At 44.0% G+C, this 12,912-nt stretch overlaps 1 protein-coding gene across 1 annotated transcript; it reads right to left on the bottom strand.

Moving 5' to 3' along the window:
* Window positions 1-460: 460 nt before the first annotated feature.
* On the bottom strand, window positions 461-12,829 carry LOC115207440 (PAK4-inhibitor INKA2-like). The gene is made up of 2 exons (XM_029774513.1): window positions 12,427-12,829; window positions 461-2,978 (listed from the first exon to the last, which is right to left on the bottom strand). Exons 1-2 carry the CDS (start codon window positions 12,460-12,462, stop codon window positions 1,866-1,868), a joined length of 1,149 nt encoding a protein of 382 aa, XP_029630373.1. The 5' UTR covers window positions 12,463-12,829; the 3' UTR covers window positions 461-1,865.
* Between the last annotated feature and the right edge of the window lie 83 nt (window positions 12,830-12,912).

Raw genomic sequence — 12,912 nt, 5'->3', positions numbered from 1 at the left:
GAGTTCCAAACCTCTCTGCCAATAACAATTCGTTTTCAGTTTTCCCTTCCACACTCAGTCCAAGCAACATTTTTGCTTGAGAAATGTATCATGCTAAGAAGCTATTTCTGTTTCTTTTTGACAATTTTAATTGAAAACAATCACAGTAAGTTACTTAATTATTTCCCAGAAATGATTTGATATTGAGATAAAAATGGCTGCATTGGAACATTCATAATCATGTCTGTTGAATTAATGGATGGGGTGATGTTTCACTTCTCAGGCCACTCTTATTACTAGTGAGGGCCGAGGATTGTACTTGCATACCGTGTGTTTTCTAAAGAAGATAAATAGTTTTCGTAATTTCAGTGATTTCCCTGAGGAAATGATATGTGGAGCTCAGCTCTGGGAAATGATGGAAAATGTTGCTAAACCATTGTAATGTTCATGCTGCTCTCTCAAATCTCTTCCCAACACCTCCTTCATACAGTTTCATAAATACTGCTTGGTCTAACCACATATCTACCGGGTTCAACCTCCATCTCTTTAAGTCCTTTTTTAAATGAACTGAACACAACGGCTAATCGACTTTGTTGACATCATGACATTTAGTCCTGTGAAGTGGAATGATTCACTGTAAACACTCTCCTCCTCCTCAGTCCTCTGCTTTCTACTTGAACTCTCCAGGCCCTGTCTGGCATTACATACATAGGACATATACATGTAATGTCAGCATCACAGCTTAGAGTTGCTTTCAAAACACTCGACAGCCTACGCTGAATGACTGCACCTCCTGTCTGTGCTGCTAGCTTGTCCTTATGTAACTGTAGGCAACCAGATGGTACACAGCTCTTTCTCTCTCTCTCTCTCTCTCTCTCTGCCATGTATAATACACTACCCATTAGGATTGGCTGAAGAGTCACGATGTGCCATCATGTCTGCATGTATTTTTAAACAGCTCTCACACTAAAAGGGCATCATAATAATTTTCACAACCTCATAGTGTGGGAATATATATAAAACACAGGTAAATCTAGTTTTTGACTGCACTGGGCCTTTAACCCTATCCTGTGTGTGTAGGTGGATGGTGAAGATGTAACAGAGGTGGTTTGGAACCAAGGAACCATGTGATGAGTAACCTTGCCTGAGACCTGAAGACCTGTGTTAGCTCCCCAAGCTAATACCTAGGCTTCACCTCAGCGGGCTAACAGTCTGGTGGTGTACAGGAGATCCAGGTTTGAACCCAGTCGGTCATACAGGCCACATCCCGATCCCTGAGTGAGGCTGATGGAACAATATTACACTCTGTGTGTATTCATCCAGCCGTCTGACTCTGGGCAGCGAGGCAGAGAAGCATCTGTGGTTGTGTTTAGTGGCAGTTTCACAATGTCATAGATGAAACATTTAGTAGTGCCCATGCAGGATGTGTCACAACTGACAGAAGTACGAGATGAGGGTGGGGAGACACTTGGGTATACAGTAGAATTCAAACATATAAAACAGGGTTGAAGTTTGAAACCATGATGATGCTGTAACAACGAGAGAAATTCAGAGCATTATTATGTCCATATTGAAGTACCGTATATTGTATAGTCCAGGGCACTTATGCACTCATTAGAATCTTATTAACTTTGGTGAACCCATCTATAAGAGAAAGTCCTGCTTGCTCTCACAGTCACAGACAAAAAGGTCTTAGGATTGTCAGACATACAGTTGCCCTGATAATCTCTCTATTGGGAAATAGTGTGGATATTCATCCCTTAGTCTGCCTGTTCTCTGGGAGAAGGAGACAGACAGACACACAAACCTCCTTGTTTCCACCAAAGAGCTCCCAGCCAAATCCCCAACACCTGCCACCACCGCAGCATCCTGGAGCAGCGTCAGCATCAGACCCACACAGCCGTGTTGTAGTCAAACAAAGGCAGCATTTTCTCCATTCTGGCCTCCTGTCTCCACTCCTGTCTCCTGTCTATGTAAAGCCCAGAGAACTGGCCCTGGCTCTGGCTCGTGGGATGTCTCTCCTCAGCCAGCTGGGGACATGGCCGTCCCTTACCCTGCTGCCCTACACCTGCCCAGAACGGGAGGTAGAAGCTCCCCTTGGTCTGCTGCTTAGACACTTTCTTGGGCCTCTTAAAGAGCTCGGCCTCCTGGTTCTCAGGGACCATCCAGCCAGGCCTCTCCTTAAGTAGCTTGTCCCTGTCGGGCCTCACACTACGCAGGAACTTCTTGAAGATATTGGTGGTCAGAGAGACCTTCCTGCAGATCTCCTGGGAGCGGCTGAGACGGAGAGGGTGGGCCGGGGAGTCGGGCCTGTCGGTCCAGCCAATCATCTCCTCCTTTTCCAGCTCAGGCAGGTCCAGCCAGTTGCCCACCAGGTCGGCGAAAACGTTGTCCCCCAGCACCAGCGGCTGCCGGTTGCGGCTGCGGCTCATGAGCGAGGAGGTCCAGTCTCTGGAGTCGTCCATGCTGTCCTGGGAGTAGTCGCTGTCCAGCGAGGGGCCTTCCTTGGACAGGCTGTAGAGAATGCCAGGGAGATCCACTACCTGGCTTGGGTGAGCCGGCTGACGATGCTCTGGAAACACTTGGCTAAGACGTGGGACGCAGTACTCCACCTGTGGGGCGGTGTATCCAGACACTCTGCGGGGGAGAGGCTGGCTCTCACTCTCAGTCTCTACTGTCTCCAGGCTGGAGGAAGAGGGCGAGGTGCCCAGGCTGCTCTGGTGCCCCCCCCGGCTCTGCTGCTGCTCCTCGCTGGTTGTCCTGACCAGGGGGGGCCTCAAGGTCTCATCGTGGCCAAAGCCAATGGTAGCATTGGGGCTGGGGGTAGGGCCAGGGCATGTGTCCTCTGCTGGTGTTGGGGCCGCCCTTTGGACAGACCCGCCTGAGATGTCTAGCTGCTCCAGCGCAGTCTGCACCTGTAGAAGTTTGAGTTCCTGAAGAGCCCCCATCATGGAGTTCATCTGAGCATGGAGGCCATCTCCTGCCTCCTTCATAGATACCTGTAGGGAGGGAGAGGGAGAGGAGGGAGAAAAAAACAACAGGGAAATGGCTAGTTAGCTTCAGAAAAGGACCCGCAAAACTCATCCATTCAAGCACTTGACCCATAACCCTCTTTCAAACATCGACCATTGTTTTCATTGCCCCTGTACGGTTGAACTTGTTAAATCACAGCACCTCTTAGGACAAATAAATGCACTCAAGGACAAACCAAAATGTACACATGGTACTAACATATGAATGAATTATTCCTTTAGTGTTGCTACAGATAATCGCTCTCTGCACTGTTGCTCTTTCTTGTTTTGAGGCCACACATGGTTTGTTCAGTCACGTGACCCGTTTTGAATGATAGGGCCCCCATCTGGCCTGAATATGTGAGAGGACCCTGTCGCCCGGTAGCTGTAGGGAGGAGTAGCACTGGCTGCAGCTCTTTCTCTCTCTCTCTCTCTCTGTGCCAGCATCCTGTGGGACTGAGCTTACGTCATGTGACCATGTTGTAACTGTTTCCCCTGCAACCAGCTAATCCCTGAGGCAACAACCTGACCCTATGTCTTGACTTGTTAAAAATGAAGCCATGCACCCTGACTCACTTTGATATGACTGTTATGTCTTTGAAATGAAGAATACACAGAGGCGAATGCAACCTATTAAAAGCAAAGCTGTGTGATCTCACGTCAAATGTAGCTTTACAGAAATAGAAAAAGATTTGCGGATATCCTTCTGAGAATACCATGTTGTATTCGAACATTTGAATAACGCATTGGTATAATGGATAAAATAATGGATAACATTTCAGTAGTCTGATCAACTATGGGTTTTCACTGAACACAGATCTCTCTGAATAGAGACAGCTTTCACCCTAGAACAACTCCTCCACTTGGGTAATACAATTTGTCCACCATACCAACAATGTAACATTATATGTGTGCACTTACGAGATTGCTCCAACTCACATTAGAATGCAAACATCGAAACAAGTTAGATAAAGTGCTGTTCAATACAATGACTATAGAAAACCTCTGGTCTGTCAATGTTCTTGACACTTTTACAGGGCAGACACATCAACATTCAACTTCATATCAATTAAATATTTCAATTTAAGGGGCTTTACTGGCATGGAAAACGTATGTTTACATTGCCCAGCATATCTCCCTCCATACGTCCTAGATCATCAATCTATCCATGAGTCTAAGATCCTAATAAATTAACTTACCTTGTTATAACTTTCCCAGAAGTCTTTCCCTTTCTCTTTTCTCTTCTCTGTTGGCTGCTCTGTCAGTCCGTCTCTGCTCCCCTCTCTCTCACCTTTCAAACAGCCCTTCCTGTCAGCCCCTATATGAAGCCAGGGCCAGTGCCTGTCCTGGTAGCCAATCAGCTGTGTGTCTAGACGTTAATCCCTAACTGTGGGGGTGGGTTCACTCAAGCACACATTGATTGACAAAGACCGGGTGAGAGTCAGCAGCAGTGGAAGTGGTTTTTGGGGTAACAGCAGGGTAAGTTCGGGTGTGAAGGTCGTTATGGGGGCCTTGCCATGTGTTTTATTTTTTTTAACCTTTATTTAACTAGGCAAGTCAGTTGAAAACAAATTGTTATTTACAATGACGGTCTACCTTGGCCAAACCCTCCCCTAACCCGGACGACGCTGGGCCAATTGTGCGCCGCCCTATGGGACTCCCGATCACGGCCAGTTGTGATTCAGCCCGGGATCGAACCAGGGTCTGCATTGATACCTCTAGCACTGAGATGTAGTGCCTTAATCCATCTAGACGTGGCGCAGCGGTCTAAATGATTGAAGAACGGGACGTGGGTGGGTGTCATAAGTCACAAGGTCAGTGGTACTGTATCTGGGTACCATTAGTGCCTAGTGGGAAAGCATTGGATCCTGTTTTACAGTAACTAACACAGTAGCATATGACAGACAGAAGAGTATCACCAGCAGTGATTGAGAGGTGAATATAATAATCTGCAAGTTTGTCCCAGTGTATGACTGTTGTTTTTATGTAACAGCGAGTCAACATGTTATAATGCTTCATATGTAAAGAGCCCTCATGAATCATATTGAAAATACTTTTTCATATTGAAAGAGTAACTCAAGATAATCTGCATGAAAAATAATCTGTTGAGTTTTGTAATTTGTCTGCTTTCAACCGTTGCAAGAGCCACTGCACTGACAAACCCTAAACTAGCCTTTCAGTTCTGCATATCAAACAAAGATCATTAGGCATTAAGAAGCACTTGAAAAGGTCTCATAGAAGATGTCATTTTATTCCATACGCAGCTCAGCTGACATTTCCACCGAAAATGAAAAGTAACATCAGTAGGCCTACTCTGAAGCATATGGATAGATAGTGGAATAACTTAGGGTATGAATAACATTGGCAAAGGTCATATAATAAGCCTATCTATGCATATGCTGGAGACAAAGGAGTCTTTGTTCCTGAGTAGCCATTATAGAAGGAGAAGGTAATTGGAACAATGAGGTCATCTCTGTGTTCTCCTGCGGTTCTCTGTGGTTCTAGGCGCTAACACCTATGGTTGACTTCATTAGGTATAATTAGCTGGAGTCTTTAGAAGCTGGGGAACAGACTGGATAGAACTACGGTTTACTTCAAACCACATCAAAGTTCAACCAGCATTACCACATGATGCACACTTTCCCAATTACTGACATCTCCATTAAACAACATGTGGCTTTTTCAAAAACATTACACCAGAATGATTCAAAAGACTACGTCACAAGGTATAGAAGTTAGCCTTCTACAGCTTCACTACAACCCCTGTTTGGAGATGCTACTATTCATCCTATTCTCATGGAATCTAGCTGGCTAACTTGTTCATGCATGCCATTTTTTAATGCCTTGCTTACTGCTCACATGCAACCCTTCTCCGTGTACCTAAATACACGCATTCCCTCCCGTTATCAAAAAGCACACGTGGTTTACTCCATCTTGACTCTCTGGCTCTGTTAAATGATTGATCATGTGCCCTGCGGAGCAGTCCTATTGTTGGCCTCACTGTGCCATCTAAGGCACTTGCTCTGCCAGCGCATGGCCACAAAACTTTTAACCCAAATATGTCAGACGTTTCCGGGAACGTCTGGGGCAGTGTACTGTACCACCCCAGATGTTTACTGTAATGTGTTGCAGAGATGTCTTGAGTCAGTGGCTCATAGAATACTGCTGCTATTCGCCTCCCTCTCATTAACTGGAACAGACAGGCGCTGCTCCACATCCTCCAGGTCTAAATCTCAGCAAATGGGGAGGAAAACTGTGAATCAGTAGCTTCAGGGCATGAAACACTGTGTGGTACCATTAACTTAAGCAATGTCTCAAATACTGAAGCTAAGTCAGCAGCTTTCAGCAACGTTAGTGTGTTAGCATTACATCAGCAGTGTGATATGTTACTGTCTACCTGTAACTGTCGGCTGTAAGGGTTTGGGGAATGACTGATAATGTATTGAGAAGTAAGAGTGCAGGTTAAAGGCAATCCAGCCATCCTCACACACAAACTAAAGCTAATTGCCAATGAAGAACTCAATATGCTCAAACTCTGGGAATAATCGCTGCCAGTCTTGAATTAATGTTGGATGATTAGCCATTAAAGGCCCAGCGCAGTACAATTGATGTTTTCCTGTGTTTTATATCATATTGTAAAACAGCTTATGAAACTAACACTGTAAATGTGTGAAAAAAAATGTATCACTGTTATTTCCTGATAGTTGCTGGTTCAACCTGGACTCAGGGGTAGACGTCACATAGTGAACACTCAAATGAGTATGATATGTTAGGTTTGGTATGGTACGTATCAATTTGTGGATGTCCATGATATGCTAGGAATTACAATTCGTATTATATTTTATGAATTACAAATCGTATGATGATACAATATGTTAAGAATTTGAAATACGGATGATATGTTATGAATTCCAATTTATTGTGGCTAACGTTAGCTAGGTGAGCTAGGGGTTAAGGTTAGGAGTTAGGTTAAATGGTTAAGGTTAGTGTTAGGTTTAGCTAACATGCTAAGTAGTTGCAAAGTGGCTAAAAAGTAGTAAGTAGTTGCAAAGTTGCTAATTAGCTACATTTGTCAGTGATGAGTTTCAAACACGCAAACTTTGGATATACGTTCGTGTTTTTCCCTTTTGTTTTTGCCTTCAGTAACCTTCTCTCTTATTTAACCAAACGTAACATATCATATTTATTTGAGCGTCCTGGATTTTCGTTTACTATTTTACGTCTAGTCTATGAGACCAGCCTGGCTGGTTGAAAATACAATCTACACAGGACCTTCTACTCAGTAGGTTTGCATGGGTGGGAGTTTTGGTAAATTGGTTAATAGACCAATAACAAAGAGAGTTCCAAACCTCTCTGCCAATAATAGCTAGTTTTCAGTTTTCCCATCCCACTCAGACCACTCCCAGACAGTCCGAGCTAAATTCTTGCTTGAGAAATATTTTTTTCCCCAAAACCTATTTTGCCCATTTTAATGGAAATCGATTACAGTAAGGTACTTAATTGTTACCCAGAAATGATTTGATATTGATATAAAACTGCTGCATTGGGCCTTTAACAGTTAAGGTGATGATGTCAGTGCTTTTTTCTTCAAATTCATATCAAACTCTTCGCTAAAAGCAGGAAAGGAGTGTTCAGTTAACACACACTAGTCATTGAATATGCATGAATGTGAATTAAATCCAACCCAGCATAAATAAACAAACACTATATTGCGCTCAGTTGAGATTAGGGTCTGTGCTCTTACGTGTTTTCTCATTCAGTTAAGGGGAAAATAAATGCGAGCAAACCTGACACATTTGGAATGGTTAAATCCGGCTCCCTGTATGTGTGGCTGTTCGCAGAACCCTCATTGACATGGTTGAACTGGATTCAGTGAAACAAACCAACACACAAAAACACGTCTTTAAGTGGCAGTTCATTGTAATAAGGGACAGTCAACTAAACACCCTTATTTAATGTCATGAACGTAAAGAGAGCCATTCAGAGTTGTTGACCAGAGGCAGGGGAAATGGGAGGCCAAGGCCAGCTTATCAAACCCTGGGCTATTAGAGAGGGCATTATCCCACACACACGCACGCACACACGCACACACAAACATCCCCACAACCCCCCACACACCTCTCATTGAGTATGAATGGTATGCTGTGTTGGTCAGGAGCAGTAATAGGATCTGTGTTAAGGGCATACAGGTCATGCCTCTGTACTAGAGATGGTCAATATGGACAAAAATACAATTGACACAATAACGATAAATAGTTTATAAGATGAATGTTCATCACAGTTTTTTTATTACCCTTCAAACGACTACTACTAGTTTGATTGTTGTAGCCATGTTATAGAGCAGAGCCCTGTTGTGGGGTGAGCCGCTGCACTGTGCTGACCATAGAGCAGAGTCCTGTTGTGGGGTGAGCCGCTACACTGTGCTGACCATAGAGCAGAGCCCTGTTGTGGGGTGAGCCGCTGCACTGTGCTGACCATAGAGCAGAGCCCTGTTGTGGGGTGAGCCGCTGCACTGTGCTGACCATAGAGCAGAGCCCTGTTGTGGGGTGAGCCAGACCAGGCCTCCTGGGGCATCTAACACTGGGAGGTGGTCTAATGGGCAGTTTCCTGGCCTGAGTGAAGCTGGAGAGATTACCAAGCTACTTCTTTGGAAGAACCGTTTTGGAGACGGTTGGTGATCCAATCTGGAGCCTTGGCTCACAATGACCAACAGCAGAACAGAAAGTCTGTACATGCTGTGTGCTGTTCAAGTGAGCATTAGTTTACTATCCAAACAAAATGCATAATAATAACAATATCAAATGTTACTGCATCATTGTACTGCAAACGCTTGAGATAAAGTCATTACAATGATCATTTTTTTTAACCTTTATTTAACTAGGCAAGTCAGTTAAGAAAAAAATATTATTTACAATGATGGCCTACCGGGAACAGTGGGTTAATTGCCTTGTTCAGGGGCAGAACGACTGATTTTTAACTTGTTAGCTTGGGGATTCAATCCAGCAACCTTTCGGGTACTGGCCCAATGCTCTAACCACTAGGCTACCTGCTGCCCCAATAACTATGAAATTAATTAGGTCTTGAGCAACTTGCTTACGTTTTCTGTTGAAGAATTTACTTTCACTGTAAATCACGTTCATCAGATCTCTGTGCAGATTGGACTGGCATAAATACATTAGTCCTTGTGGGAGGTTATCAGCGATCTCTGAAACACAATGATCACATCATGCAGCTGCCAATGTGACCTCGGCCAATTTTAGCAGAGGGGAAGGAAGGGCTGGCTGGAGAATGGAACCACAGGAGAGGCTCCAAACAAACGAACAAGAGACCACTGCTCCGACTCAGAGCCATACCACTACCAGCCCAACGCCCTCGAGGTAACAAAGAATAAACAAACTCCGTGAGCACAGTAGCTTGGCTAACCACCTCAGGACATAACCGCATTGGCAGAGTTTTTCTCTCAGAAGTTCCATGACCTTCACTCACACCCTCCTTTGAATAGAATTCCAAATTGACAGCCAGTTAGTTAAAATGTTGTGAAGCGAATAACAGCTATAGAAGAACCATGAAATAAAAAAATGTGTGTTAGTATCGATATCAAAAGCTTTGATATAATTTAGTCTCAGAGATAACAGCACCATGAAAGTGTTCAACTGCCATTTAGAAGATACTCAGGGGAACATTGAAATGGACTGAGTCTTTGTGTGACTCATGATGAATCATCGTCGCTTAGCAACATTTTATTGTTATAAAGTGAAGAATTTGTTTTGCCATGCAGGACTTCCATATGAAAGGAAATGTAAGTAAAGAGTCAAGGTTAGGAGATCTATCAGGTATGTTTCCAGCAGTCAGCACAGGTTTAAATAGTCCCAGATATATGAGCGGCTGGTAGACTAGCGGTTAGAGCGTTGGGACAGCAACCTTTTTCGAATCCCTGAGCTGGCAGGTTGGAAAAATCTGCTGTTCTGCCCTTGAGCAAGGCAGTTAACCCTCTCAACAGCTGTGCCGATGATGTCGATTAAGGCATCCCCCTGCACCTCTCTGATTCAGAGGGGTTGGGTTAAATGCATTCAGTTGTGCAATTGACTAGGTATCAAATTAAATCAAACTTTATTTGTCACATGCGCCGAATACAACAAGTGTAGACTTTACTGTGAAATTCTTACTTACAAGCCCTTAACCAACAGCGCAGCTCAAGAAGAAGATAAAATATTTACCAAGTAGATTAAAATAAAAACTAATAATAAAAAGTAACACAATAAGAATAACAATAACGAGGCTATATACAGGGGGCACCGGCACCGAGTCAGTGTGCGGAGGTACAGGCCAGTTGAGGTAATCTGTACATGTAGGTGGGGGCGAAGTAACTATGCATAGGTAACAAACAAACAGCAAGTAGCAGCAGTGTTCAAAAGGGGGGAGGGTCAATGTAAATTGTCCGGTGGAGATTTTTATGAATTGTTCAGCAGTCTAATGGCTTGGGGGTAGAAGCTGTTGAGGAGCCTTTTGGTCCTAGACTTTGGCGCTCCGGTACCACTTTCTGTGCGGTAGCAGAGAAAACAGTCTATAACTTGGGTGACTGGAGTCCTGGATGGCAGGAAGGTTGGCCCCAGTGATGTACTGGGCCGTACGCACTACCCTCTGTAGCACCTCACGGTCAGATGCAGAGCAATTGCCATACCAGGCAGTGATGCAACCGGTCAGGATGCTCTCGATGGTACAGCTGTAGAACCTTTTGAGGATCTGGGGACCCATGCCAAATCTTTTCAGTCTCCTGAGGGGGAAAAGGTTTTGTCGTGCCCTCTTCACGACTGAATTGGTATGTTAGGACCATGATAGTTCGTTGGTGATGTGGACACTAAGGAACTTGAAACTCTCGACCCGCTCCACTACAGCCCCGTCGATGTTAATGGGGGCCTGTTCGGCCCGCCTTTTCCTGTAGTCCACAATCAGCTCCTTTGTCTTGCTCACAGTGAGGGAGAGGTTGTTGTCCTGGCACCACACTGCCAGTTCTCTGACCTCCTCCCTATAGGCCGTCTCGTCATTGTCGGTGATCAGGCCTACCACTGATGTGTCATCAGCAAACTTAATGATGGTGTTGGAGTCGTGTTTGGCCACTCAGTCATGGGTGAACAGGGAATACAGGAGAGGACTAAGTACACACCCCTGAGGGGCCCCAGTGTTGAGGATCAGCGTGGCAGATCCTTGTCCCCTTTCAAAGTCCACTGTTCAGCTTGACACCACACTTTCCCACACATAGTGCTGCACTACCTACCAGCTATGGCGGGTGGATCAGAGGGTCAAGTCAAGATCTGTTACAGATGTTGGTCATTTTCTTGACATTACAGAGACCCCAGATGATAAAACAGTCCATAACATGAGCCATAACATCCACGTGTACAATAAGATGACTGTAGACTCGGATCATCAGGCTAATCTACTGCCCCTATTCTGTAGCCCTTATACACACCCTTGCTTTTCCCCTTCACTGGCATAATGGTACAGTGTAACTCTGTGCCATGGGTGTTCAGGGGAACCAGGAATGGGCAGACAGACAGACATGTGTCAACATTGGCATGGGCAACACAAGCGAATTCAGTGCAGACAACCCAGAAGCTACAGAAGCTTAATGTTGCAGACCTTGCATGCCTTGCCCTGGCCATGTGGGTTAAGTTTAAATGAACATCCTTCACAGTTTAAAAGGAGTTTGAAGAGAGTGTATAGCCTATACATGCCTCAGTGGTTAGGAATATGAATATAAGAATATTAAAAGAAGCAGCAGTTGAATATGAAAAGAAAAGACAGCAGGAAGCTTGACCATTCATTATACTGTACCATTTCTTCCCGTTCATGGCGCCCAGACGCATGCACAACGGTCTGCAAACGGTACATGATATGATGTTCGCACTGAGCTATTTGATTTGCTTGAGTAAATCATTTATAAACGGAGTCAATTGCACCGTGCCTTATTATGCAACCTCCCCACCGTGCAAAATCTGGTTGAAACAGCGTTATTTCCACGTCATTTCAACAAAATAATGAAATGTGATGACGTTGAATCAACGTGGAAAAGTGATTGGATTTGCAAAAAGTCATCAACGTTAGTCTTTTCTTTTACACAACTTTGAACCTAAAGCCAATGACATAGTGACATTTGTTGTTGATTTCACGTTAGTTGACAATTCATCCAAAAAACGAAACGTTGAAATGTCTGTGCCCAGTGGGTTAACTGTGTAACAATAACGAAATATTATAATGTATATTTTAGCTGCTGTTTACTCTTTTGTGACCCAGTTGCATTTTAACTTGCAAAAATCTGAATGCAAAATCTGAATGCATATACTTAAATTGTATATCTGAACCGTATTTACAGTAAAAACAAAAAAACATACATTGTATACTATAACATGCAGAAAACTAAAATAAGACAACATACCAGTTCCTGCTTCAGACGTCTTAAGCAAGTATCCATATTTTTTTTGCTCTGACTTGGTTAGCTGTCGTTCTAATTTTGTAGATGTAAGCTTATTCAACTACAATACTTGCTCGCTCTTTCAAGCATGTCTCTAACAAATGTCACTCACGTAGTATAGGCCATTAAATTGTGCACAGATTTTTTTAAACTTTGATAAAGAGACGACTATCGTCCTGACGATGGAACGCTGCAAAGACGCTGATCTTGTTGGGGAATCCGCGCGTCTTGTCATGTGGATTCCACAAGCATGAACTATAAAATCTGTCACTCTTTGTATATTTAAGCCTACTCCAAAAAGTATTGTTAAATCCAAAGCATGCTTTCTTTAGGTTTGCACTGCTGCCTGTCGATATCTGACTTGTCATCCCATGCCTTGCTTACAGTGTGCAACCTATATTTTTCTCATTCATGAGAAGCGCTTCGGTTGATCATCCAATGAGGTTGCGA

The sequence above is a fragment of the Salmo trutta genome, chromosome 14, assembly GCF_901001165.1.
Source record: "Salmo trutta chromosome 14, fSalTru1.1, whole genome shotgun sequence".
Classification (NCBI taxonomy): Eukaryota; Metazoa; Chordata; class Actinopteri; order Salmoniformes; family Salmonidae; genus Salmo; species Salmo trutta.
The sequence above is the reverse complement of the archived record's forward strand: the minus strand, read 5'-3'. Positions and strand labels throughout refer to the sequence as shown.

What these genes read in the sequence shown, in the direction of transcription:
- LOC115207440 (XM_029774513.1), bottom strand. Translation starts at nt 12,462, where the DNA reads ATGGATACTTGCTTAAGACGTCTGAAGCAGGAACTG. An exon ending in GACGTCTGAAGCAGGAACTG is followed by an intron (nt 2,979 to 12,426) that starts GTATGTTGTCTT and finishes CCCTCCCTACAG; the next exon opens with GTATCTATGAAGGAGGCAGG.